The sequence below is a fragment of the Dama dama genome, chromosome 30 (assembly GCF_033118175.1).
Source record: "Dama dama isolate Ldn47 chromosome 30, ASM3311817v1, whole genome shotgun sequence".
Taxonomy (NCBI): domain Eukaryota; kingdom Metazoa; phylum Chordata; class Mammalia; order Artiodactyla; family Cervidae; genus Dama; species Dama dama.
Genome location: NC_083710.1, coordinates 75475755 through 75503651, shown reverse-complemented (window position 1 = coordinate 75503651; position 27897 = coordinate 75475755). Strand labels below are relative to the sequence as shown.

The window sequence follows — 27897 nt, the reverse complement described above, 5'->3', positions numbered from 1 at the left end:
ACAGGAACTGAGAAGTTATAGAGGTTCAAGCCTGATTTTAAAAAGGCAGAGGAACCAGTGATGAAATTGCCAACATCCAATGGATCAAAGAAAAATCAAGAGATACCAGAAAAACATCTACTTCAGCTTTCTTGACTATGCCAAAGTCTTTGACTGTGTGGATCACAAGATACTATTTAAAATTCTTCAAGAGATGGGAATACCAAACTACCTTATCTGCCTCTTGAGAAATCTGTATGCAGGTCAAGAAGCAACAGTTAGAACCAGACATGGAACAATGGACTAGTTCCACATTGGGAAAGGAGTATGTCAAGGCTGTATATTGTCACCCTGCTTATTTAACTTATATGCGGAGTACATCATGCGAAATGCTGGGCTGGATGAAGCACAAGCTGGAATCAAGATTGCCAGGAGAAATATCAATAACCTCAGATATGCAGATGACACCACACTTAAGGCAGAAAGTAAAGAGTAACTAAAGAGCCTGTTGATGAAAATGAAAGAGGAGAATGAAAAAGCTGGCTTAATGTTCAACATTCAAAAATCTAAGATCATGGCATCTGGTCCCATCGCTTCATGGCAAATAGATGGGGAAACAATGGAAACACTGACAGAATTTATTTTCTTGGGCTACAAAAGCACTGCAGGTGGTGACTGCAGCCATGAAATTAAGAGATGCTTGCTCCTTGGTGGAAAAGCTCTGACCAACCTAGACAGCATATTAAAAAGCGGAGACATTACTTTGCTGACAAAGGTCTGTCTAGTCAAAGCTGTGGTTTTTCCAGTAGTCGTATGGATGTAAGAACTGAACCATAAAGAAACCTGAGCGCCAAAGAATTGATGCTTTTGAATTGTGGTGTTGGAGAAGACTCTTCAGAGTCCCCGGGACTGCAAGGAGATCAAACCAGTCAATTCTAACAAAAATCAGTCCTGAATATTCACTGGAAGGACTGATGCTGAAGCTAAAACTCCAATACTTTGGCCACCTGATGTGAAGAACTGACTCATTGGAAAAGACCCTGATGCTCGGAAAGATTGAAGGCGAGAGAAGGGGAACAGAGGATGAGATGGTTGGATGGCATCACTGAGTCAATGGGCATGAGTTTGAGCGAGCTCTGGGAGTTGGTGATGGACAGGGAAGCCTGGCATGTTGCAGCCCATGAGGTTGCAAAAAGTTGGATATGACTGAGCACCTGAACTGAAGTGAACTGAACAGGCTTTTCATTGCCGTGACTTCTCTTGTTGTGGAGCATGGGCTCTAAGCACACAGGCTTCAGTAGTTGTGGTGCTTGGGCTTAGTTGCCCCTTGGGGGCATGTGGGATCTTCCTGGACCAGGGGTTGAACCTGTGTCCCCTGCATTGGCACCTGGATTCTTATCAACTCTACAGCCAGGGAAATCTAAAGCACTTCTCTAAAATTGATTCATGATTTATTCAATCATTTTGCTTTTGCTGAACTTAGAAGTTAGGATGTTTCTAAAGTCCAATATTATAATAAGCACAGCTCAGAGAAACATGAAAGTAAAAATTAGTCGCTCAGTCATGTTCTAGTTTTTGTGATCCCATGAACTACACCCTGCTAGGTTCCTCTGTCCATGGAATTCTCCAGGCAAGAGTACTTCCTGGAGTGGGTTGCCATTTCCTTCTCTGTGGGACCTTCCCAATCCAGGAATTGAATCTGGGTCTCCTGTGTTGCAGGCAGATTGTTTACTGTTTGAGTATTTGTACATAAATAACTACTTATAGCTGATTTTTTATCTTCTTCATCTTCAAAGTGGAAATCTTATTGAGTCGCAAAGAATGAACATTTTTAAGGCTCTGAATAATAAATATTGTTAGATTATTTTCTGAAAAAACTATTCTAATTTTTATTTTGCCAATAATATACTATAGTGCCTATCAGACTTTGCCTTCATTAGGATGGAGTATTGTGGGTTTTTTTTTTTTTTTTTTTTTTGATGGCTATTAGGCCTCTTTATTTGGCTGAAAAACATTTGAAGCATGAAACTGTGTGACACAATCAGCGCCAGCAGCATCATGAAACATCCTTAATTTAACAGGGTAAGAATGAATGTGTTTGTGTTATTTTATTATTTTTTACTCTTTTGCTGAAATTTCCTTTTTACCTATTTATTTCTAGATTGTGAGCCTAATGAAAATAGGAATTTCAGTTTTTAGGTATATTCTTTTCCAAGGACATCTTTATCAACTCTTAACAGTTTCTGGACAACTCATCTCAGTAATGGACTAGTGTTTCCGATGAACTGAAAACAAAATAAGTCAAGATTCCATTATTATTATAACATCTTAAAGGAAGATCAAATAGAATATATTGACAGAAAATAAGGAGTTTTGTTTAAATTTTTATACCAGAACTCTCTGTAAAAGTGTCATAATGCAAGTATGTCTGAGAGCCAGTGCGAAGTGACACAAGTAATTCATTACTAGTAACAAAGTTCTGAAATGTGAGAATGGTTTCTTTTCATGAATTAGATCACATTCAGGTTTTTATGTCCAGAAGAGGATGTTAAGAAGTTTCAAAAGATCTTAGTTTAAAAAAGAGAAAAGAAAAAAAAGACAGCAGAAGCTTAAGGGACTGAATGTATTTGTCAGTTTGGAGATGGCTAATTATGGTCCTGAGATAGGTGTGGGGACTGGACAGAACAGTCTGGGGCAGACTGACAAGGAAGTCACTAGACTTCCAACTGTAGCAACCAATCCCTTCATTTTTGGTTTTTTTTTTTTTTTCTTTTTTTTTTATCTGTCTTGTCACTGCTGGAGTCCCAGCACCCGAACAGGGCTGGCACACAGCAGGCGCTCGATAAGCATCTGTTAAATGAATAACCAAATGAATGAAACTCTGGTGAAGAGAAATGAGCAGAGTTGAGATCAGGCACCTGTAAGAGATCAGAGCACTGCCTGGCACATGCTTTGCTGGGTATTAGTGTTACTGTTGTTCCTTTCAGCGGGGGCCCAAGCATCCAGAAAGTGTAAGCCCCAAGCAAACAAATCTTCCAGCCACCAGATAAATCCATCGCTCAGCTATCCACCTGCTACAACCCCTCTCTCTGTCTCCCTGCTCCCCAGAGGGTTCCTGTCCCTCCACTGAAATCTCCTCTGGCTCTCTGTCCCTCAGCTACAGACAGGGCTTCAGGACCAGTTCCCGGGGCCCTCGCCCCCTCCAGTGCCTCTAGCAGAGTCCCCACTCTCTGCCAGGGACGCCTGGGACCCACCTGTCTGGTTCCACTCTCCATTCTGGCCCCCACCCCACCTCTTCACTGCCTAAGTATTCTGGCCCCCCATCTCTCAGCCTGACTAACTGCACCTCACTCTTTGCTTTCTCCTCTGCAAAGCCCTTCCTGACGCCCTTCCCTCACGGGGTGTCCTCAGCCCTCTATGCTGGCCCTTCACTGAACACTGCCATTCCACCAGGACACCTGTGCTGCCCTATTTATCTCCCCGCAGGCCCTTCCTTCACCTCCCCAACTCTGCTCCAGGAAGACCTAGACCTGACTCTTGACCCCTTAGCTCTTGAGAGTCCCCGCCTCCAGCCCTCTGGAAACTACTTGTTCCTGGGGTCCATTTGCTCCCCCGTGCGGGTCCCCTCTCTAATCCCACAACAGCCCCATCCTACAGGGGAGGAAATGACAGGTCAGAGGTTAAGCGGCTTGCCAGGACCACACAAGGAGGCAGGAGGGAAGAGGGACCCTGGGCAGGGCTGAGGAGGAGGGGCGCTGGCAGCACTGGCCTGGGGTGCACAACACGGCAGACAGACGGGGGGGACAGATTTTTGGATGAGCCAGCCGCTGGGCCGGGGCTGGAAACCAGAACCCCTCCTCTCTGCAAGGCCAGGCGTCAGGGGCTCACCCTGAGGCGGCTCCCCCGCCCGCTGGCCCACCGCCAGCCGTCATCCCCGTGAGGTCAGCCACGGGGCCGCGATTTCGGGGAAATACCAGCTCCTTATTAAAAACAGGCGGTGGTCAGGCCCCTGCTGCTTTCCCAGTAGAAACTAGGCTGTTTGTTCCAAGAGGAACAAGAGTGGGCAGGGCCGCGCGGGGGCCAGAGCCGCGGTACCTGGCGGAGGGTCCAGGCGGGCCTGAGGAATGGGGGGTGAGGTGGGGGCTGGCTTCCCACGTCTTGGCGAAGGCAGCCGGGAAGGGGACTGCCACCCAGCACATGGCCGCTGGGTCAGGGGCCGGGACCTGACACCGCGCGCGAGGCAGACGTGATGGGCTTCGCGGCAGCGGGACCTCGGCTCCAAACTCCCGGAGCCGGCAGCGCCTGAGACGCGGGCCCCAATCCCTTCCTTTTTGAAGTAGAACTAGTTGCTGAGTGTTTACAGCACTAGAAAATGTAGGGAATATAAAAGAGAACTGTAAATCAGGAGAAGTCTGGTACCATACATTGTGGATTGCATTATCTGAGAGAGAGCTAACACAGAAAGGTAGGTAATTGAAAAATTAAAAATTTCAACTCTAATCATTCTTCTTTTTTGCAACAGAAAATTTCAAACATGCATGAAATATCAAGAAAATAGTGTAATAAATTCTCATCATGCCCATCAATACAAAATTATCAACACCTTGCCATTCTTATATGTTTGACTCATAAAAAAAAGTCTGAATACATTAAAGGTTTCTTTAAAGTCAATTTCCTCTCTGGCATTAAGGTATAATTGACAAACAGTATATATACTTACATGTTCAACATGTTGACTTGATTTACACATACATTGTGAAATATTCATAACAACTGAGAGAGTCAATTCCTAGGTAGGTTGATAAGCTGTCCAGGGTCCCTGACTAGGAGAAAGGGGTCTGGAGCCCTCAAGAAGAAGAAAGGGGTCTGGCGCTCTCAAGGAGAAAAAGACAAACTTTTTTTTCCTACATTGCTTTGTGGTAGTCAATATTAACAATGTAGCTTGCTCCAGGACATGTTTCTACTTCTTGAGAACCTTCTTACTAATCCTGTCATCTTCAAATGTATGTTGTGGGAGTGGGTCTGGTAAAAGTATATAAGGCCTTGATAAGACTACTGAGTGGGGGCACTCTCCATCCCCCGCCCCCCGTCCCCCTTCTGATGTCTATGTCAGAAGATTTCTCTGTCCCTTTTCATAGTTTAATAAAACTCTGCTACACAAAAGCTCTTGAGTGATCAAGCCTGGTCCCTGGTCCCGAAGCTAAATCTTCTACTTCGGAGATCACAAATTTGATGCCATTCATCGTAAGCTATCACAGCCAAGCCAATAAACATGTCCATCAGGTCACACTTTTGCCATTTTCCTTTCTTTTTCTTTTATATGTTGAGAACTACTACTCTTTAAGCAAATTAAAAGTACACAGCAATATTATCACATTGCTGTACACCAGTTTTCTAGAACTTACCTTTTCATCTTGCATAACTGAAGCTAAAAGCCGTCATTAATAACACCAATTTTAGCCAAGGTATATGAGAAATTGTTAAAGAATAATATGGTGATCTTGTTGTAGGTACATACATTTTTATCTTTCTTCATTTAGAGTAGAAGGGAAGAGAAACTGTTGAGCTGGTAACCAAACACTTATGAATAGGAGCCCAAGATTTTGTTCCTTCAGTCCTGCATTCATTCAGTCATTCATTCACACAGCATATTCTAGGTACTTTTCACACACACTGTCCATCTACCAGTGAGACAACCATGTTGAACCCCAAACGTGGGTGCAAGACCTTGGACAAGTGCTGTCCTTGAGCCTCATCTTTCTCATCTGTAGGATAGGGACAATACCTTCCTGAACGGGACATTGTTAGAGTTGAAATTGAGGTAAGGTCCCCAGAAATGTATTTTGTGACATATGTCACTGTTACTTTTTTTTTTTTAATTGTAAGATATTTTATTTTATTTTTAAATCGTCTAGATTTTATTTATTTATTTATTTTTTCAGTGGGTTTTGTCATACATTGATATGAATCAGCCATAGATTTATACACGTATTCCCCATCCCGATCCCCCCTCCCACCTCCCTCTCCACCCGATTCCTCTGGGTCTTCCCAGTGCACCAGGCCCGAGCACTTGTCTCATGCATCCCACCTGGGCTGGTGATCTGTCACCATAGATAATATACATGCTGTTGTCACTGTTACTTATCTAAGTTTTGAAAGCATGATGAAAGAAATTAAGAGGCAGTTTCTCTCCCCCCAGAGTCCCCTTTCCCAATCTAAGAGGGCAGCAAAAAGCTCACAGAGGTTCCCTCACAATGCAACGTGTGAGATGCCACAGGACATCTCACGTGGGCTGTTCTTGCCTTCCGCCAGCTTTCTCCAGGCCTTCCCTGCAGCCCATGAGGAGCTTCGGAGCAGCAGAGGAGGCAGAGCCTGAGCCTCCCCTCTTCGCCTCTGGGGGAGTGCCTGGCTTCAGAACAGGGGTTCCAGCGGAGTTTGCAGCCCCGTGGGATCCTTGGAGCTGATTTGTTCGTGCTGTCCGGTCTACCCTCCTCCATCAAAGAGCCGGTGGCCTTGCCTCCCACTTGCATGCGGCTCCTGGAAGCTTTGGCCTGACTGCCTCTTCCTCCTGCAGCGCCACACACGGCCCTACTTCTCCCAGAGCGGTGACAGCAGCGCAGAGTCGGTGACCCGGAGGCGACCCGGGAGGTTTTGCACTCCCAGGAGGTGGAGACCTGGCGGGCTGTGGGAGCTCCAGCCACAGAAGCCTGTGGTTTTTCAGGGCCCGCCCAGCAGACCGCGAAGGGTGCCTGGTCTTCAACATCCCCGCGGTCACCTCCAGGAGCAGCGGGAGCCTCACCGCGGCCAGAGCAGCGCCGCGCCGCTCCACGCCCGCCCCGGCCGGCACCATGCTGCCGCGGTACCCGGAGGTGAAGCCCAACCCATTGCAGAAAGCGAACCTCTGCTCACGCCTGTTCTTCTGGTGAGCGCCCCCCCCCCCCCCCCCCCCCGGCCGTGATACGCGGCAGTCACGGCGCCCTCCGCTACCGCTCCTTTTGGAAACAAGTGTGGACCCTCCCAACGCTGTCCTGCTGCCCCCTGCACCCTGGGAAGGCGAGGCACGACTGGGCAAGGAAGTGGGGAGCAGGGGTGGGGAGGGGACCCGGGGACCTGGTGGCGGAGGTACTGGGTCTCCGTGCCTTGCTGCCGGCAGCCCCTCCAGATCCAGAGAGCAGGAAGCGGGAAGGCTGCCAGGGGGAATCACAGCCCAGTGGGAAATGCACTGAACACCCCGCCTCTACTCTTACCGGTTTCCCCAAACTGCTGGGGAGGCACTTTCTCCTCCTCCTGGGAGGATTTCCCAGTTCTGAACTGAAGCGTCACACCCCCACCCCCACCCCGTCCCCAGCCCCAAGCAAGCAGCTTATGAACAGCTTCCTTCATCTAATTAGTGCCTTAGACCGTTGTTGTTCAGTCGTTCAGTCGTGTCCGACTCTGCAACCCCGTGATGGCAGCACTGCCGGTCTCTGTCCCTCACTGTCTCCGGAGTTTGCCCAAGTTCATGTCCATTGCACCCGTGATGTGATGTCATCTATATATCTCATTCTCTGACACCCTCTTCTCTTGCTCTTAATCTTTCCCAGCATCAGACCCTTTTCCAGTGAGTCATCTGTTTGCATCAGATGACCAAAATACTGAAGTTTCAGCTTCAGCATCAGTCCTTCCAAAGAATATTCAGGGTTGATTTCCTTTAAGACTGACTGGTTTGATCTCCTTGCAGTCCAAGGGACTCTCAGAAATCTTCTCCAGCGCCACAGTTCGAAGGCATCAGTCCTTCAGTGCTCACCTTCTTTGCCATCTTTCAGTAATGTCCCCACCTTTCCCCACGTGCCCTGTGTGACAGTGTGTTCCAGCTGCACTGGGTTGTCTCTGCCCCCAGGTCTGTGACCCTGTATTTCTTTCCCTCTCCCTTTCTCCCTGTGTGGCTCTCACTGTGTGACCTGGTTCCTAGTTGTAGCAAATTTCACGTGGGTAAAAAATGAAAGGTTTTTTATTTAATGATTGGGAACACTATTCTTGAACACGTTTTGCTTTTGCCTGGGACACACAGCCAGGATTGGAGGATGTATTTGATCAGCCCCTTTCCTTATTGTGAGTATCTCCACTTCCACCTTTGAGGATCACTCTGGGGATAGGGTCCCTGAAGCCTGTGAGGTCTTTCCCAATCTCTGGCTCAGAGAAGCAGTGCATGGTCTTGATGCAGGTAGTCCTGCCCAGGAGTCATTTGGTCCTGAAACCACTGAAGGGTCCCTGAGCCCAGAGGAAACACACAGGTGAAAAACAGCTCAGAGAGTAGAAGCTCTTAACTGGAGTGTTCCATGTGGTAGCTGGGGCCACTAACTATGTGGTCCTAAACCTTTGGGCTTTAATCACACTTGGATGATTACTAGTTGTTTTATTTCTGTACCCTAGCCCATTTATATTTCCCCAAATTCTAGTATTTTCTTGTTTTATGGGACAGCCCGGGGGATCTCCAGGGATTGGGAGCGCCTATGCTTGTTTTGATGGTGGTGTATTTAGTGTGTGTAGCTTCATCTCTTGGCCATTTGGTGGCCGTTAAGGAAAGAGGGGCCTAGATGAAGGAATATGGGTGTGGTTACTGTAAATAATAACAAAGTATGAAAAGTTCTCCTTAACTTCACGCAGGGCAAGGAACTTTCTAAACACTTTCTGTTTGTGAATTTTCAAAGTGTATGTGCCTGGAAATGGGAAGGTGAGGACTTTTCATTGATTTGGGTAAGCACCCATTTCCAGTTTTCCTGCTAGAGGGAAAGGCACTTATTACCTCTTATTTTATACTTGAAGGCACTGAGGCAGAGGGGTTGAGTAAGTTGTTTACCGCCACACAGCCAGTAAGTAATGGAGCAGGATCCCAAGCCAAGCAGTCTGATTCTGAAGACAGCGTTCCTTGTATATGTAACTGATGTCACCAAATCGGTCTCCTGCCTTGTGCTGGGCTCCTAGCCCAGGCTAAGACCCCTTATCTTGGCTTAAGAGGTCGTTTTTCCACTCAGATTCCCACAGCCAATAACTAAACTGATGGTGAGACTGGAACAGCACAAGTTTTATTCAATGACCAAAGAATGGAGGAGCGAGAGCTTAGTTCACAAATCAACTTCTCAACCTAGTTTGGGTCAAGGTAAAAGCAAGGAAATTGAATCAAGAGAAGGAGGACTATTCATGACTTATCTGAGAACAAGGGTGTGGTTTGGACCTGAGACTGAGGCAACACTCATTTTTAGTCCTTGTGGGTTGTTGTCATGACCACTGTCAACTGTCACAGCACGGATGAATATGCCATTTAGCATACTACTATATTATAGCAAATGCATAAATGAGGCACAGGGTCTAGGGGAGGTTAGATTTTTCACCATTTTGGGCCTGAAAGTGAAAGTTAGTCACACAGTCATGTCCAACTCTTTGCGATACCGTGGAATGTAGCCCACTAGGTCCTCTGTCCATGGAAATCCCCAGGCAAGAGTACTGGAGTAGGTTGCCATTTTCTTCTCCAATTTTGGGCCTAGCTAGTTCTAACCAGTTTTTATTTTTCTCTGTAACTCTGCAAGCAGGAAGTGAAAGTGAAAGAATTAGTCACTTAGTCATGTCCAACTCTTCGTGACCCCATGGACTGTAGCCTGCCAGGCTCTTCTCTCCATGGGATTCTCCAGGCAAGAATACTGGAGTGGATAGTTAAAATAAATATGATTGTCACCTGGCTGAAGTCCCAATTCTCACACCAAGATAAAGACCAGATAAAACTAATGAGGCAGTTGGGGATACACAGACCAAAAAGCAGGAGGAGAATAATTGTAAGGGGTCCTAAGAATGGCAGAAGCCCAGGAAGCTGAGATTACCCTTTTGATACTGTCCCAAATTTGTTTGTCAGGGCCCTTCTTGTTCTGAATATATGATCAAGCGACTTTGAATTTTTATTGGAGTACAGTTGATTTACAATGTTGTGTTAGTTTCTGCTCTACAGCAAAGTGAATCTCTTATACATATACATATACACACTCTTTTTTAGATTCTTTTCCTACGCAGGCCATTACAAAGTATAGAATAGAGTTCTCTGTGCTATACAGTAGGTCCTTCTTGGTTATCTGTTTTATATATTATAGTGTGTGTATATGTCAATCCCAGTGTCCCAATTTGTCCCTCCTCTCACCCCCTGGTAACCATAGCTTTTTTTTTTCTCTTCCTACATCTGTGACTCTATTTTTTAAAGAGTTCATTTATAGCCTTTACTTACATTCCACATATAAGTAATATCATATGATATTCGTCCTTCTCTATCTGCAAGCCGCCTTCTCTAACAGTCAGGTTACACTGTCTTCTATTTGATCACTCATATTAACATGGAAACAACAGGAAATAGTTGCAAGGGCAGGAACTCCTCCCTGATCAGCCAGCAGGTAAACAGGAGCTATGCAGTGGCCAAGTGTCATGTGGACCAGAGGCCCAGTGTAGATTTCATCTTTCTAAAGTTAGACCTGGGTTCTTAATTTGCCCAGGCCAATGTTCGAGTGCCCTTTTTTTTTTTTTTCAAATAGCTTTGGCTTTATAAATAGTTTCTCATGCTAGGCTCACCAAGGATGCTACAAGGGCGACAGCTCCTTCCATTACCAGTCCAGCCCAGCTCCCTCCTGACTAGATGAATGGCTCCATTTAGATGGGAGGTGGGGTGAGTGTAATTAAAATCTGAATGTGACCTGGATTGGGGTGTGCGCCTTGTATAGCCCAGTATCCACTAGTAGAGTTTTCTTGGAGACAGTTGATGGCCCAACGTGGGTGGTCCTTGTCCCAGGGGCCTCGAGGACCCTCAGGGGCACACTATGTTTGGGTTTTCTTGAGTCATGTTTAGACTAATGGTAGCACCCTTCCATCCAGGATACTGCCTCCATAGACCAGACCCCCCCAGGTCTGGTATGATCCTGTTCCCAGAGCCCTTGGGCATGGTCAGTATCTAGAGTCGGTCATGTCTGAAGGTGGAGGGCTCATCAGAAATATTGGCTGGGTCCCAAGAAAATAGGGATTTGACTAACATGTATGCCTTTGCTGGAGTGGGGTGGCAATGAGGGTAATCTTGATGTCCCTGGGCAGAAGCCTGGGCATGCAGGGATTGAACTGTAGTTTGGTGATGTTCTCAGCTGTTAGTGGAGTTTCCTGAAAGCATAGGGGGCTATATTTATTCCCTTATTGAGGCTGAAGGTGGCAGACCCCACAGTCAGTAAAATTTCAGCCCTTATGAAAGTCTTGTGTTACATTTGAAAAAAAATCGGCCAGGAAGTGATAATGAAACGTGAAACCTGAGTTCTGTTCACAAAGCCTAAGAATGAATTCCAGGGAACTCGAAAACACAGAGGCAAAGTTTGTTTTAGAAGATAGAGACACAAAGTCCTCAGCATAGACTCTGAGAGGGGGTGAGGGGTCCCCAAAAGGCAAGGATTAGAGCAGTTTTATTTCTTTTCTAGTATTGATCTGTACATTTTTGGTTGATTTATAACTTTAATATACATCATTTTTGACCAATTAATGTAAACATCACAGTGTCCAATTTGTCACTTTTATGGCTTTCTTGGATCCCCCAGTTTCTCAGGTTCTCTAGACATTGCAACGTCATCCCTCGACCCTTTCTCAAGACCCCAGACCATTATTTGGGACCAAATGTATGTTTTAAGTGCTAATGGTCTTCTTGGAGGTTTCTCTTGATAAACTGGACAGCAGTTAATAATTGTCTTGTCCTGGGTCAGAATGTTTTATGACCTTCCAGACCAGGAAGGGATTCCTCTGAATGCCTGGAAATTGGAGCAGAGAGTGAGATGCTTACTTGAGAAAAGAACAATTGAAATTTAAAAAGGAATTAAAAATTGAAATTAAAAAAAGTCTTACACTGTCTAGCAATTTCTACTTCAATTATAGGGAGGACTATAAAAAAAATCAACACATTCATTTTAGTTGGAAAGATGTTACTTATCTTTAGGACATCTTCAGACGGTCGGGGTCAGAAAGAGGCTCATGTGAGGGGCGTCTGACAGGGCTGTAAGGAGGTCAGGGTCCAGGACCTGTTGGACTCAGGGTGGTGTATTGTAACGTGATCCCCTGTAAAATTTCCTTTGTGTTATTAGCTGAACTAAGGAGGTCTTGAGACCGCAAGTTTGGTCTTATATGAATATGACTGAGGCATTCTTGAGTCTCATGGGCTTCCCTGGTGGCTCAGTGGTAAAGAATCCATCTGCCAGTGCAGGAGACACGGGTTCAATCCCTGAGCCAAGAAGATCCCCTGGAGAAGGAAATGGCAACCCACTCCATTATCCTTGTCTGGGAAATCCCATGGACAGAGGAGCTGGGAGGGCCGCAGTCCACGGGGTCACAAAACCAGTCAGCCACAACTTAGCCACTAAAAAAAACAGCAAAATCCTTGAGTCTGATACAGTTTAGAAAATTTAAGTGCTTGGTAATACAGGAACGTATCTACAGCCTTATCCACAATGGCCATTCAGTTCTATTGTGTGCTCCTGAATCAAGGTAACATTATTTTGATTTCTAAACGTATTTTTCTTAATAATTAAACTAGATGTACAATATATGTTCAGTAGACCACAAACAAGGTATTTTAGTTAAGTTATATTCTGTGTAAGCCAGAGTGACTTACCGATACCCTGATATATGGGTTTATGTGTTTGTAAGCATATGTCTAATTTTCTCCCTACATCTTTGTATAGTTAAAATGTAGACTTTTTTTAAACAATGTCCATGAATGTAGGATTCTAATTAAAGATATGTAATTTGAATATATGTCACTCTCCTTTTAATTTTTAACAGGTGGCTAAACCCCTTGTTTAAAATTGGTCACAAACGGAAATTAGAAGAAGATGACATATACTCGGTGCTTCCAGAAGATCGCTCCCAGCACCTTGGAGAAGAGCTGCAAGGGTGAGCACAGGCAGGAGGGAATATGGTTAGAAGAGTGAGAATTTCTGCATGGGGCTAAAGGCTTGTGGGGAGGGGCCTTTGCCTTCCTCTGGGGTCTTCTGAGTCTCCTTCCCTGACACTGAACCCTCACCCTTTCACGCTGACCCCGGGCTTAGCCCACTTTGGAGGCTGGGGGAGCCAGTGTTCCCCGTGTGAGTGGACGTGGAGGGAGCCCGCAGCCATGGCCCTGGAGGCCGAGCTCTGTCCCCAGAGGTGGGGTCCCTGGAGGACAGTGTCTGCCTTTCTGAGCTGCTCATGACCTGTGAGTTCAGCAAAGCTTAGCAGGAACTTGTTTGTGGAATCTGGGACTTTTCTCTGAAGACCTGGTCTGGTGCTTTTCCTGGTGCTTCAGAGTCTGCTCCGCTCATCTTTCAGGAGCCCTGTGAGCAGTTAGCCAGCGTCTGTGGGGCCCCACAGAGCGCCCTGTAGTGAAGGCTCATCTTCTGCTCTGTCCCCTCCCCTGTTTTCTATGGCAGGGCTGGTCTTCACGGTGCTTTGTTTCTCTCTGCAGGTACTGGGATCAAGAAGTGTTGAGAGCCCAGAAAGATGTGCGGGAGCCTTCTTTAATGAAAGCAGTCACGAAGTGTTACGGGAAATCCTACTTAATTCTGGGAATGTTAACATTTCTTGAGGTAAAAGCTTTTCCACACAGTGCATTGATTTTGAGTATATGTGGGTCAGTCCTGAGATGGATGGACTGAGGCGGGGAGAGGACAGTGGTTTAAGGTCTAAGGGTAAATCTCATCTAGGAATCATGATGTAGATCAGCAGTTATATTTAGAATAGACAGATTCTTAAAGGACTTGACCTCTGGAGATTACTATTTTTCTTTTAACTGATTAAAACATAGTGTAATGGAACGACAGCAGCACTGGAAAGATATTTTATACCATGTTAGGATGTTCTTGGTGTTCAATATAAATATTGAGTGATCCTTGACCAAAAGAAGATCTTATAACCTCAGGGAATATGTGTCCTGTGGTTTGGAGGAAGTAAACCTCAGAGAACAGCAGTCAGGAGATGGCAACAAATGTAACAGATTCCAAAACAAAGGCCAGAAGCAGTTTTAATAAAGCATTTGGACAGTAATTTGAAATAGAGGATTTATATGATAACAACAGACCTATGTTCAACAACATGGAACTGAACATTATTTTTCATACAAAGTTAAAAGCACATTGTATTTCCTTCCTAACCACTTGCCCAGTCCCCATGTCTTCGAGAGAGACAAGCTTCATCTAAATTATTTCATCTGATTGATGACTGTCATTTATAACTTTATTGCTACTTCTATCTTGGGTATTCCTTTGGAAAAGGTATATGGATTCATTACATATTCTAATGTATTGTCTGTAGATTGTAAGATAAAGTCAAACATGTACTGAGGATACTTTTTAAGTTGACCTGTCTTTATACTTAGAAATGTCTGTTAATAGTAGGCTTCCCTGGAGGAGAGTTCTGACAAAATGTGGTCCACTGGAGAAAGGAATGACAAACCACTTCAGTATTCCAGCCTTGAGAACCCCATGAACAGTATGAAAAGCCAAAAAGATAGGACACTGAAAGATCAACTCCTCAGGTCAGTGGGTGCCCAATATGCTACTGGAGATCAGTGGAGAAATAACTTCAGAAAGAATGAAGAGACGGAGCCAAAGCAAAAACAGCACCCAGTTGTGGATGTGACTGGTGATGGAAGTAAAGTCCAATGCTATAAAGAGCAATGTTGCATGGGAACCTGGAATGTTAGGTCCATGAATCAAGGCAAATTGGAAATGGTCAAACAGGAGATGGCAAGAGTGAACATTGACATTTTAGGAATCAGCAAACTAAAATGGACTGGAATGGGTGAATATGACTCAGATGACCATTATATATACTACTGTGGGCAAGAATCCCTTAAAAGAAATGGAGTAAACATCATAGTCAAAAAAAGAGTCTGAAATGCAGTAGTTGGGTGCAATCTCAAAAACAATAGAATGATCTCTGTTCGTTTCCAAGGCAAACCATTGAATGTCATAGTAATCCAAGCCTACGCCTCGACCAGTAATGAAGAAGCTGAAGTTGAATGGTTCTATGAAGATCTATAAGACCTTCTAGAACTAACACTCAAAAAAGATGTCCTTTTCATTATAGGGAACTGGAATGCAAAAGTAGGAAGTCAAGAGAAACCTGGGGTAACAGGAAAATTTGGCCTTGGAGTACAGAATGAAGCAGGGCAAAGGTTAATAGAGTTTTGCCAAGAGAATGCACTGGTCATTGCAAATACCCTCTTCCAACAACACATGAGAAGACTCTACTCATGGACATCACCAGATGATCCATATGAAATCAGATTGATTATATTCTCTGCCGCCAAAGATGGAGAAGCTGTATACAGTCAGCAAAAGAAGACCGGGAGCTGACTGTGGCTCAGATCATGAAGTCCTTATTGCCAAATTCAGACTTAAATTGAAGAAAGTAGGGAAAACCACTAAGCCATTCAGGTGTGACTTAAATCAAATCCTTTACGATTATACAGTAGACATGAGAAATAGATTCAAGGGATTAGATCTGATAGACAGAGTGCCTGCGGAACTATGGACGGAGGTTTGTGACATTGTACAAGAGGCAAGGACCAAGACCATCCCCAAGAAAAAGAAATGTAAGAAGGCAAAATGGTTTTCTGAGAAGGCTTTACAAATAGCTGTGAAGAGAAGAAAAGAGAAACTAAAGGCAAAGGAGAAAAGGAAAGATATACCCATTTGAACACAGAGTTCCAAAGAATAGCAAGGAAAGATAAGAAAGCATTCATCAGTGATCAATGCAAAGAAAGAGATGGAAACAATAGAATGGGAAAGCCTAGCGATCTCTTCAAGAAAATCAGAGATACCAGTGAAACATTTTATACAAAGATGGGCACAATAAAGGACAGAAAGGGTATGGATCTAACAGAAGCAGAAGATGTTAAGAAGAGGTGGCAAGAATACATAGAAGAACTATACAAAACAGATTTTCATGACCCAGATAATCACAGTGGTGTGATTACTCGCCTAGAGCCAGACATCCTGGAAGGTGAAGTCAAGTGGGCCTTAGGAAGCGTCACTAAGAACAAAGCTAGTGGAGGTGGTGGAATTCCAGTTGAGCTATTTCAAATCCCAAAAGATGTTGCTATGCAAGTGCTGCACTCAATATGCAAGCAAATTTGGAAAACTCAGAAGTGGCCACAGGACTGGAAAAGGTCAATTTTCATTCCAATCCCAAAGAAAGGCAAGGCCAAAGAATGCTCAAACTGCTGCACAATTGCACTCATCTCACATGCTAGTAAAGTAATGCTCAAAATTCTCCAAGCCATGCTTCAACAGTACATGAACCAAAATCACTGCAGATGGTGACTGCAGCCATGAAATTAAAAGATGCTTGCTCCTTGGAAGAAAAGTTATGACCAACCTAGACAGCATATCAGAAAGCAGAGACATTACTTCACCAACAAAGATCCGTCTAGTCAAAGCTATGTTTTTTCCAGTAGTCATGTATGGATCTGAGAGTTGGACTATCAAGAAAGCTGAGTGCCAAAGAATTGATGCTTTTGAACTGTGGTGTTGAAGAAGACTCCTGAGAGTTCCTTGGATTGCAAGGAGATGCAACCAGTCCACCCTAAAGGAAACCAGTCCTGAATATTCATTGGAACTGATGTTAAACCCAGAACTCCAATACTTTGTGCACCTGATTCGAAGAACTGAGTCATTGGAAAAGATCCTGATGCTGGGAAAGATTGAAGGTGGGAGGAGATGGTGATGACAGCGGACGAGATGGCTGGATGGCATTACTGACTCAATGGACATTAATTTGAGTAAACTCCAGAAGTTGGTGATGGAAAGAGAGGCCTAGAATGCTAGAGTCCATGGGGTCACAAAGAGTCAGACACGATTGTGCGACTGAATTGAACTGAACTTCCTGGTGCTCAGAAGAATCTGCCTACACTGCAGGAGACCCTTGTTCAATCCCTGCATCAGGAAGATACCCTGGAGAAGAAAATGGCAACCCACTCCAGTATTCTTTCCTGAAGAATTCCATGAACAGAGGAGCCTGGCAGTGTCCAGTCCATGGGGTTGCAAAGAGTCAGACATGACTGAGTGACTATTACTCACTCAAATTTGGACTGGAGCCCAGAATAACATAAGACATTTGACAGTTGCTCAGCAAGTAATTGTTGACTTTCCCAGGTCACATATGATAAGTGCTTTCCTAGGAAATGATCGTGCCTTTCCTGTGGAACAGAACCTGGGGTCCTGTGTCTGGGCTGGAGCTGCCAGAGCTCCCAAGATCACTCCCTTCCCTGGGCTGCCCCCTCCCCATGGGCCAGGTCAGCCAGGCCAGAGCCCCCCATGGGGAGGAGCTCCAGCTTCACCATGAATTGTGGAGAACTCATGCACCCTCCGTGCAGGTTTCCATCCTGGGTGAGTTCTCATGAATTCTGCTTGTTTGGCAACCCTGGGGCCTTGGTGTGTACTTGTGACTAATGCCAGGTGCTTGGTTGGGTGAGTAGCCTTCAGGTTTAATGTTGGATCATATCTGTTGTCCCTGGTTCTCTAGTTTCTCTTTGGTACCAGATGCTAAAGAAGCTTGAAGGCAAGTGGGTCTCAAAGCATAGCCCATGTGGTTTTTCTTGCTGTCCTGGTCTGTCGGCTCCTTAGGTGCGGTCGCTAAGCCTCGAATGGATCCCATCCTAATATGAGTCCCGGGTCTTGGCTGTGGCAGTTCATAGGAGAAGCGGACATAGAGGGAGAGGCTCCAGAATCTGCGGTTCTTCCTGAGAGGGAATCCGCCCCACTGTGGTGCTGGGAGTGTTGATTTCAAAGTTTTCCAGCCCCAGCAATACTTCCTGCTGGGGATCCAGGAAGGCCAGGCCTGGGGCTGCATAAGGTGCAACTGGTAGAGTCCTGGCCCCTCTTTTAGGAGCTTGGTTGTTGGTTGGTCATGGCAGAGAAGAGGGAGCAGAGGACCTTGAACATAGGGGCTCCTCTGTGTGGTAGCACTGCTAGGACTAGTAGCAGTAGCAGTACTAGTTACTTAAATTGATTTTATGAAGCAAATTTCCATGTTGTGATCTATCTGTTCTGCTTGTTGGTCTTTATATTTTAGATAATGAAGGATCTAAACTCAGCCCAGGATTTTCTAAAACACAAACATGCTTCCTTTGTGACCTCCAGCCCTCTTTCAATTCCCCAGGTGCACAGAATGCCCCGTGGATCATCCATGATCCCAAGCAGTGTGCTCTTTCCTCCCACAGCACGAGCAGGGCCTCCCAGGTACTCCTGGCGGCACCAGTGGGAAAAAGCAGGGTGACGCCAGTCCAGGGTGAGGCTCTTAGGATTCTGAGATATAAAAACCTCTGTCCTGTGAGAACTGAGGAGTATCTCTACCACTTAGAGAAACAGGTACCAGGCTGTGGAGCCCTTGCAGGTCAATGCTAATTAGAACAGAACAGGCAGAGAGTTCCCAGCACCCTGGCCCCTGTGTGCACCTCCATGGGGACCCTGGGTGGGGAGGACAGGTTTCCGCCTGTCCAGGGCCCTCAGGGTGGAGAGGAGGAGCCTGAAGTTTCTGCCTGGGCCAGAGACACAGAGACCACCTCTCCAAGTCATCAGGGCTTCTCTCTGAGATGTGAGGTCTCTACCTGCTGGTGTGTCAATGGGGTGACCTCAGAGAGCCAGAGTGGGTTCACCCAGTCCCTTCGTCTGAGAGGGGAGGAGTGGCTGGGAATTATGTCCTCTTCCCAGGATCCTTAGAAATGGCCTGGTCTTGTCCGGACACTTGACCTTTGTCTGAGGCCCCTTTTACTGCTGGTCTCTGGTCCAGGTAGAGGCTGTGGGCAGCATATGTTTGTGTAAATCTTCACTTTGGAACTCAGCTGATGGGCAGGAAGTAAACAGAATCCTCTAAGTTCCTCTTTGGGCTTTGTGCTCAGGGCTGGTTCCCCGAGAGTTATAGTGGACTTTTGCCTTTATTTCCCAACACTTTCTTCCATGTGTCCCTCATTTCTACTCAACCCAGGAGTCTGAAGAGTGTCTGTTAATGGGAAAGATACTGTGGGCTGAGAGCAACCACTGAGGACCACACAGCAAGGGAGAGGAGGAGGGGGCATTGAGCAAAGTGGACATGGACCTGCAGAGCAGACCTGCTGTGTGCGCCCTGCTGGTTCCTGAGAGCATAGCATTAGCCATTAGGTGTTAGTAATATCCACAGTGATGACCTTGAGTTATAAATGAGGGTGATGGTTTTCAATCCATTTTCTTTTCTTTTTCTAAGTAATTTTTTTAATGTAAAATTAAAAAAAAATTAAAAAGTGAAACCTGATTGGCTTACAATGCTATATTATATTCTGGTATACATCATTAGTGATTTAATATTTTATACAGTACATAGAAAGTTTTGTTACCACCTGTCACCATACAAAGTTATTCCAATATTATTGAGTGTATTTCCTATGTTGCATATTATAATCCCATGCTTTATTTATTTTTTAAAATTTTATATATATTTTTTGCCCCCAATCCCCTTTTACTTATTTTATAACTTGGAGTTTGTACCTCTTAAGTTCCCTCACCTATTTCACTTGTTCCCTCCATCCCCCTCAATCCATTTTCTTTAAGTCATCAGGAAAGTAGGAGATTCTTTTTTAAAAGACTGCATTTATAATGGTTAAAAATTTTAGCAATATGCTTAGAAGTGAAACTTTAATTATAGTCTAGATAATTTCGCTTTTACACATGGCTTTTCTCAAGAGTTCTTCTTCCACTATGATTACCTGTGAGCAACAATGAGTTTTCCAAGCCTTTTGTGAAACCAGCCTCTGCCATTAAGAATAGAGTAATTGTCTTTCCAGTACTTCCTATAATAAAAGTGATGAAAAACCCTTGTTTTTATGGTGGTTTCAGAGCACTTTGAGCTGTTGTAGTTCATTTAGGTGTCCCGGGATTCCTCTGAGGGAGGCAAGGTGGGTATTTTCACAGATAAAGACTTGGAGGCCCAGGAGGACACATGATGGGCTTAGGGTCATGTGACTTGCAGGTGGCCGACCTGGTTTCTGAAGCGCAGTGTTCTGACTCCTAGACCCGTATTCTCTGTGTTCTGGTCTCTCCTCCCACAGCCTCCACTGAGGTTCAGAGCCAAGAGGGGCTGTTTTTCTAGCAACAGCTCTGTGCTCCTCTATCAACTGCTTTCTGTAGTTTTTTTCTTTTTCCCCTGTAGATTTTTAAGAACATTTCAAAAATACAAAAATAGAACAGAATGAAAGGGTAACACAATGTGTCACTCCAGAATAGGGCTCTCTGGCAGAAAGATTGCTGTGAGTTGATTCTGTTTTTGAGAAATAGACACAGGAGAAACACTGAAGACAGAGTAGAAGTTACTCTCCTGTGAGGGACATTCACACTGATAAAGGAAACCTCCCTTTGTAAGGGTGTCTGCCTCTCTGTACCAGAAAAAGAAGGATGGCTCTAAATCACAGCAGAATCCTGTTGAAGGACAGTCTTCAAGAAGAATTAAATCTGCATAACACAATCCTACTGTAGTTTAAGCTGCTTTTTATGTTGACCTCTCATAGGTGCTCCATCACCTTTTCTTCTGTCTTTAGCTGGAGATGCATTTAAGGTGGTGGCTTGGACCATCTCAGGGAGTTACTCAGTTCTTGATATTTCGCATGTGTGTCAGAAATATACATGTTAATAAACTTCTGTTTGACTTTCTCTTGTTATTCTGTCATTTATTACAGGGATCCTCAGCTAGGAACTCAGAAGGGTAAAAGGAAATAAGCCCCTATGTCACCCTAGTGAATGTTGCTCATTCGTGTCCGACTCTTTGCAACACCATGGAATATACAGTCCACGGAATTCTCTAGGCCAGAATACTGGAGTGGGTAGCCTTTCTGTTCTCCAGGGGATCTTCCCAATCCAGGGATCAAACCCAGGTCTCCCATACTGTAGGAGGATTCTTTATTCTTTAAGCTGAGCCACCAGGGAAGCCCATGTCACTCTAAGTTAGCTTCATTAATTGCCATAATTGTCAACAATTGCCAATTGTCTTGATTCATCTGAAACTCACTCTCACTTCCCAAGATTATTTTAAAGCAGTTCCAAGACATCATATCATTTTTATCCATAAATATTTTAGTATGTATCCTTAAATGATGTGGAATCTTCCCCCACTAAACATATTTAGCATAAGCATTATTGTTATTATTCAAAAATATTAACTTTAATATCATCAGTATCTAGCCAGCTTTCACAGTTGTCTTTTGCCCCTCTTGCTGTTGGAAGCAGTATTAAATACGGTACATTTGGCTGACATAGGTTATACAGATTGCTTTTCTGTTCACCCCCACCCTGCGTCTTGAGGTTGTTTGTCTTGCAGAGATTCCCACAGCCTAGATTTGGCTGATCGTTCCCCCCCTATGTCAGTTAACATGTTCCTCTGGCACCTTAGTTGGTGTTTAGATCTAGAGGTTTGATATAACTCCTTTGGATTTTCTTCACCCCTTTCGTCAATGTAGGAAGTAGGATTGTATACCTCCCTTATGAGGTACATAACATCTTTTTTGTGTGTGTGTGTTTGTGTGTGTGATGTTAGGAGCTATTCATGATCCTTGCTCAAGGTCCATTAATTCATTAAGGGTTGCAAAATGGGTATGTTCTAAGCTCTTTGGTTAACCCTGAACTATAGTATTTATAGGAAGAGTAGGGGAAAATAATATTTTTCACTTTTTAAAACCTGTTTTCAAAATGATGAGTTGGTTCTCCTCTGGGGCTAGTGAGTTTTTATTGTTGTTTGTTTGGTTTTGTGAATGTCAGTTTGAGCTCATGGGTTTAAGCATTTCTGCTCTGCCACAGCCCATTTGATTTGTTAGGCTTGTGCCAACCTTTGGCCATCTTTGGGCATTGGGGGTCTATTCAGGTTGGGTCCTCAGTCTTTTGCACATACTCTAGAAGTCTTTGCTAGATGTTTTATTTTGTTTTGTTTTTTGGTTTCTGGTTTGAGAGGATGTTTCTAGCTCATTTTGTACAATTGCTCCAGCCCTGGAATCATCCATTTCTCCAAGCAGCCCTGGCTTCTTTTAGTGTGAAATGATATTTAAAGACTATAGTCTGAATGCTAGAGGTGCTTATTGCTCTTGGTTTTTGTTTCTTGGCTTTTTCAATAGACAAAGTTAGAATACATTTTTTAAGGTAAAGAAATATGTTTATATGGGTGTTTCCAGTCCAAGTCAGATGCAGGAAGTTTTTACTTCATCTTATTGTGCTTACATCTGTATCTCTTTCCTCCCATCATCTATTCTTTGTCCCATGTCTAAGCCCAACTCTCAATGATATCAACATAATTATTCATTTGTTTTACCTTATAATGTGACTTCTGAAAGCAATTTGAGTTTTTTTTTTTTGCACTTCATACTGTGTTCAGGTGGGTGTATCACACAGAGAATGTGTTTTCAAATTATTTTGTTTAAAACTACTTTTTTTTAAAAAGTATTTATTTTTTTGAAGGATAATTGCTTTAGAGAATTTGCTGTTTTCCATCAAACCTTAGCAGGAATCAGCCATAGGTATACATATAGCCCCTCCCTGTTGAACCTCCCTCCCGTCTCCCTCCCCACCCCACCCCTCTAGGTTGATACAGAGCCCCTGTTTGAGTTTCCTGAGCCAAACAGCAAATTCCCCATTGGCTATCTATTTTACATATGATAATGTAAGTTTCCATGTTATTCTTTCCATACATCTCACCCTCTCCACAAAAGTACCTAAATATATACCCATCCCGTTGGTTGGCAGAGCCATACCAAAAATAACTATTGAGTATATATTTAGGTATTTTTGTTTAATTTTACTCTCAAGTTTTAGGAATTGCTTTTTAACAAATTAGCTGTTTTTTAATTATAATTCTGTATAATGTTTTCATGATTCCAAAAATCAAGAAAGGGCTATCTTTAAAGAAGGCTGATATCCTTGTTAGCTCTAATCCAATTATCCTTCTCCTTTGAGAGATAACTTTTCAGGCTAATTTTAATTAATCTTTTATTCATATTTTTAAAATGCCTTTTCTGAACATTTTGTTTTTCCTACTGTGCAGAATGAAAAATTTTAATTTCATCACTATAATCTCTGGACTTGAGTTTAGATGGACTTTTCTAGAAGCATGAAATGTGCCATGGGACTCTGGTTAAAACTTTTTGTGATCCTCGTAACTCCTTCAGAGCAGGTCCATAGCCCTTCCAGGCTCAGATGCTGTGACAGTGGCAAGAGTGGAGGTTAGCAGATGCTTACATGGGGTTAGTCTCTGCATCCAGAATCTACAGGGAGAGGACTCTTCAGGCTCCACCCTAATCAGTTGACTCTAAGCCAGTTTCTGGAGACTGGGCCTCAGGCATCAGAGTGCACTTATCCCCTCCCAGGTGATGCTAAGGTGCAGTCAGGATGAAGATCACTGTGTAAAAGATGAGCAAAGGCTAGGATATCTAGAATCCTGATGGCTATGATTTCCCCAGATTCACCTCTTTTCCATCTCTGGATTTTTCTCAAGTCTATAGTTTGTCACCTTTCCCCCAGTTCTAAAGATTAACTGCCTATTCATTTTTTCCTACAAGCTCACTCTTTTCTGCTTGAATGTTTTACTGAAGCGTTTTTCTTTGATAGCTTATCTATTTTTTTTTTCCTGTGGATGAGATATGGGGAAGTTGGATAAGAAATGTTTCAAGTACATTAATTTGGAGGAGGAATTCTACCCACTGTGGAAGTTCTAGCATCTAATATAGCCATGCAAGAAGTTACCCTAAGAAGCAAGAGGTGCTTTCAGGTGCTTTCAGAAGGCTGGACACTCAGACTCTCTGAGAACCTTGATTAATGGACATTGTAGTATTAAATTAGGCTCTTTTAAAGATCCTTTATGATTTCTGAGTTGTGAAGAATTCTTGTGAATGAGAAAGAACTATACTCAGTTGGTTTGTGGAAAGAATAATCATGGGGTGGCCATAGATTGATGTCAAAGAGGAAGGGTTTAAGGGGACAGTGTTTGACATCATTCCTGCCAACCAAGAAAATTTCAGTTTGGCTAGCTTCATGGTTGATAATGAATATTTTCTCAGTTGTTTTATTTCTTATTAGTTGATGGTGAGAATCGGGAATGTGCAGATGAGAGAATTCCTCGGTGGTGTCTGCCCGCACCAGTGTACACGTGTAGGGGCAGCTCCCGGGAATGGCTGCCACCAGTGTGTGTGTCCCCAGGGTGAGCCACAGCCACTCCTTGCCTCTCTGAGAGACTCTCCAAGGCAAGCAGAGTGTTCTGAAATTGGACTTTTCCTTAGGATTTACACCACTGTTTCATTTGGAGTTAATACTTGGAACAGAGCATTGAGCATATGCAGGAGCTAATCTTCTGGTAGCTGGAAAATCTTTTGCCTGGTTTGCCTCAGCCAGTTTTACCAAATGCCAGAAGTGGAAATACAGATTACAAATGCTGCTGCCAGCTCTCCTATTAAATGACTCTTCATCTCTGACCTTTCCTTGTGTGTGGAGGGGATGGATTTACTTAGTCTACCTTTGATAGCCTCAGTCACTTCTGTCTTGTGTGTTCTGGAAGCTTTGAAGAATCATATTTAATATGTGTATTCTTATTCTGTATATGTACTTTGGGGTTTTGTTTTCACAGTTTTTTGCTATTCACTATTTTGTTTTCTATTTTTTTGAGAGAAATTACTGGAAAATTGTTCTTTACTTGCTGGTATTTTTCATATAGAGTATAACATCAATTTTCTATTTTCAATAGTTGCAACTTATGCAAGAATGGAAATTCCTTGTACATTATACTTTTCATCACTTCCCTGAATTGCCATGACTCCTCCTTGCTGGAGGCAAAGTTGTGCATGTGTGCTCAGTCAGTCAGTTGTGTCTGACTTTGTGACCCCATGGACTGTAGCCCACCAGGCTCCTCTGTCCACAGGATTATCCTGGCAAGAATACTGGAGTGGGTTGCCATTTCCTCCTCTAGAGGATCCTCCCAACTCTGGGATCAGAACTGCATTTCCTGTGTCTCATGCTTTGAGATGAATTTCTTTCCATTGGGCCATCGGAGGAAGTACCAATATAGTGCTTAAGAATAATAAATGACTCTCCCCTCAAATTACATAAGATTAAAGTAACAGTTCATGTTTGAAAACCTTTATCTTTATGAAAATTTCTGTCCCAAATAAAGAATAATCATTATCAAGAAAAAGAAAAAAAAATTCACCAATGAGTGGAAGATATGGGCCATTAACTGGTATTAATACCTTATCAAGGCTGTTTGTTCAACTGTTTTTTTTTTTTAATATTTATTTGTTTAGCTGTGCTAGGTCTTAGTTGCAGCACGTGGGATCTGTTCCCTGACCAGGGACTGGACCCAGGTCCCCTCCACTGGGCATGTGGAGATGTGGAGTCTTGGCCACTGGGCCACCAGGGAAGCCCTCACTGGGTTATCAAACAGTCAGTGAAAAATCCAGATATGTTTAGGCAGTAGTGACCTGCCTTTATTTACAGCCTCTTTTGCCAGATTTGTTACATTTATTCTTATTCTTTTTTGATGAGTGACATTACTCTTATTTCTCCTGTGATTACAAGGATGTTAAGCTCAAATGGAGTGCTGAGTAACAGAAAACAGTGATTCCCAAAGAGAATCACAAGTTTCGGGAAAGTTTGGGATGGCAGATGTTACTGCTGGGCTTCTGGTGGTTTGTGGCTGCAGCACTGGACTGCCCTTGGCCATACTTGGGCTGGGACTTCCCGTGTGTACAGTTTGATGTTCTTGGTTCTCAGTGTGGGCCTCCACATTTCCATCTCAGGAAACTCTATAAACAGTATGTTTGGCAATCCATTGTATAACGGACTCTTCCATGAGCTCTCTATGCCTCATGGGATGGATGACAGGACACAGTGGAAATGTATGAGAAGTGATCATTTTACTCGGTCTGATCATCTTATACTTCAACTAAATAGTGTTCCCTTTATCCTCTATGGTAGATGAAAATTTCTATGACTTTATGGAAGGAGAAGCAGTTGGTGCAGCCTGAGAATGTGTGTGTGTACATGTGTATAGATCAAGACAGAAATGTCGAGGTTTAATGAGAAGCCCATATGAGGGACTCAGCCATCTTTTGGTAAATATCCTGATCAGACACTAGCTGGCTGAGCAGAAAATGCTTAGTTAGTTTGGTGTTTGGTGCTATGGATTCTCCTTCCCTTCCTGTTGTGTGTGGGTTCCTCAGGTTCAGACAGACAGAAGAGAGCTATCAAAACAAACCTGTCAGTTGCTTCCCCTGTCTGTGTTAGTAAGGCAGGATTGCCAAAAAGGAAAAGCCCTGTTCCTGAAAGATTTCCAAAATTTTGGCATTTTTTTCTTTTGAGAGGTCTGTGGAGGAAATGACCTTGAGGGCCAAGGTGTTTACTTTTGGTGACTTGGATTCTTTGAGTGTTTGGCTTTCCTTGATGGTGGAGAAGGAAGGGGACCTGGGGAGAAGGGGCCCTTCAAGGAGTGACTAGAGAGAGGAAGTAGGCTGTGGGGTGAAGTGGCTGTTTGGCAGGGTGGGTAAGTGTTGCTGTTTCTTTGTCTTTTTCTTTGGGAAAGAAAGTTGCTTTCCCTAAATTTTACTCAGGGTGGAAGCCTCATTGTACTCTGAGTCAATTGGTTTAGCCTTGGGGAAGAGAGGATTGGGAACATTTCTTCCGTACCACCAACTGCAGTGGATGGTGGATGGAGAACCACCGAAGACATGATTTTTCAGCTTGGCCTCCACCATGTTTAATTCTTTACTCCAAGGAACATTTCAACTTCTAGGGGATAAAGGCATATTGAGGCAGTGCTCTCGGGAGCTGAGAGCCTGCAGAGCTGCCAAGCCTGGTTTCTTTGTGGTACTCCAGCCAAAGCTGGTTTCCATTCCCTTGACCTACAGGCATTTGGAGTTTGGGGCAGAAAAGAGTGGGTGTGTTTGTGCCAGTGTCTTAGTTTGTAAAGATTCATGAAGAAGGTCATAAAAGTGTGTCTCGCATGTGTGAACCTGGTTGACTTTCTATTGGGCTGGGGCATTGAGAGTACAGGCGACAGGGGCAGGTTGCCAGCAGGCTTGTTCCTGTGGAAGCAGATTTCTTATTCTTCTTCTGCCACCTTTTTCCTTATTCATCTTAAGGTTCAGTTGGTACTGAGCCTGGTTGTGGTATTTACTGAGCATCCACAGTGCACTAAGCATGATGCACTAAGGCACTATCTTTGAATGTAAAATTTTGCTTTAAGGTTAAACTGTTTCTTGCTTATATTATAGGAGATAGTGGATCTGTATATTTTTCTTTTAAGTTAGCCATGAATGTAGCATTTTGTTAACTCCATGGCTGATTCATGTCAATGTATGACAAAACCCACTGCAATGTTGTGAAGTAATTAGCCTCCAACTAATAAAAATAAATGAAAAAAAAATGTATTTTTAACATGCTAATGCTAAAAGTAAATAATGTGTTAAGAAAAGCTGACATTTCTAATTAAGACTTTTTTTTTCCTTTTCTTTTAGGAAGGCACCAGAGTAGTTCAACCCATATTTTTGGGGAAAATGATTAGTTATGTTGAAAACTACCATCCCACCGATTCTGCCGCTTTGCACGAAGCCTATGGCTATGCGGCAGGGCTGAGCGCCTGCGTGCTTGTGTGGGCCGTTCTGCACCACTTGTACTTCTACCACATTCAGCGTGTGGGGATGAGGCTGAGAGTAGCCGTGTGCCACATGATCTACCGCAAGGTGAGTGTCACTCGGTACCACAGTATAACCTCCCCTGAAGCATTGGAAACATTTGGAGAAAGTTTTCTGTAAAGTAAAAATTTCATAACCGGGATCATTTACACCTTCCCAGAGAAGCTTGCTGTTTGCATCAAGCCAAGTTTGTTGTTGTTGTTGAGGCA

The 27897-nt window shown here is 43.9% G+C and overlaps 1 protein-coding gene across 1 annotated transcript in view; it reads left to right on the top strand.

The window, feature by feature from the left end:
- The first annotated feature begins 6115 nt into the window (after positions 1 to 6115).
- LOC133049246 (ATP-binding cassette sub-family C member 4-like) overlaps positions 6116 to 27897 on the top strand; it is a 188504-nt gene continuing 166722 nt past the window's right edge. The window contains exons 1-4 of the mRNA XM_061133213.1: positions 6116 to 6901; positions 12802 to 12912; positions 13463 to 13583; positions 27512 to 27736. Coding sequence (XP_060989196.1) covers positions 6828 to 6901; positions 12802 to 12912; positions 13463 to 13583; positions 27512 to 27736 — 531 coding nt within the window. The 5' untranslated portion in view covers positions 6116 to 6827. The remainder of the gene's footprint in view (positions 6902 to 12801; positions 12913 to 13462; positions 13584 to 27511; positions 27737 to 27897) is intronic.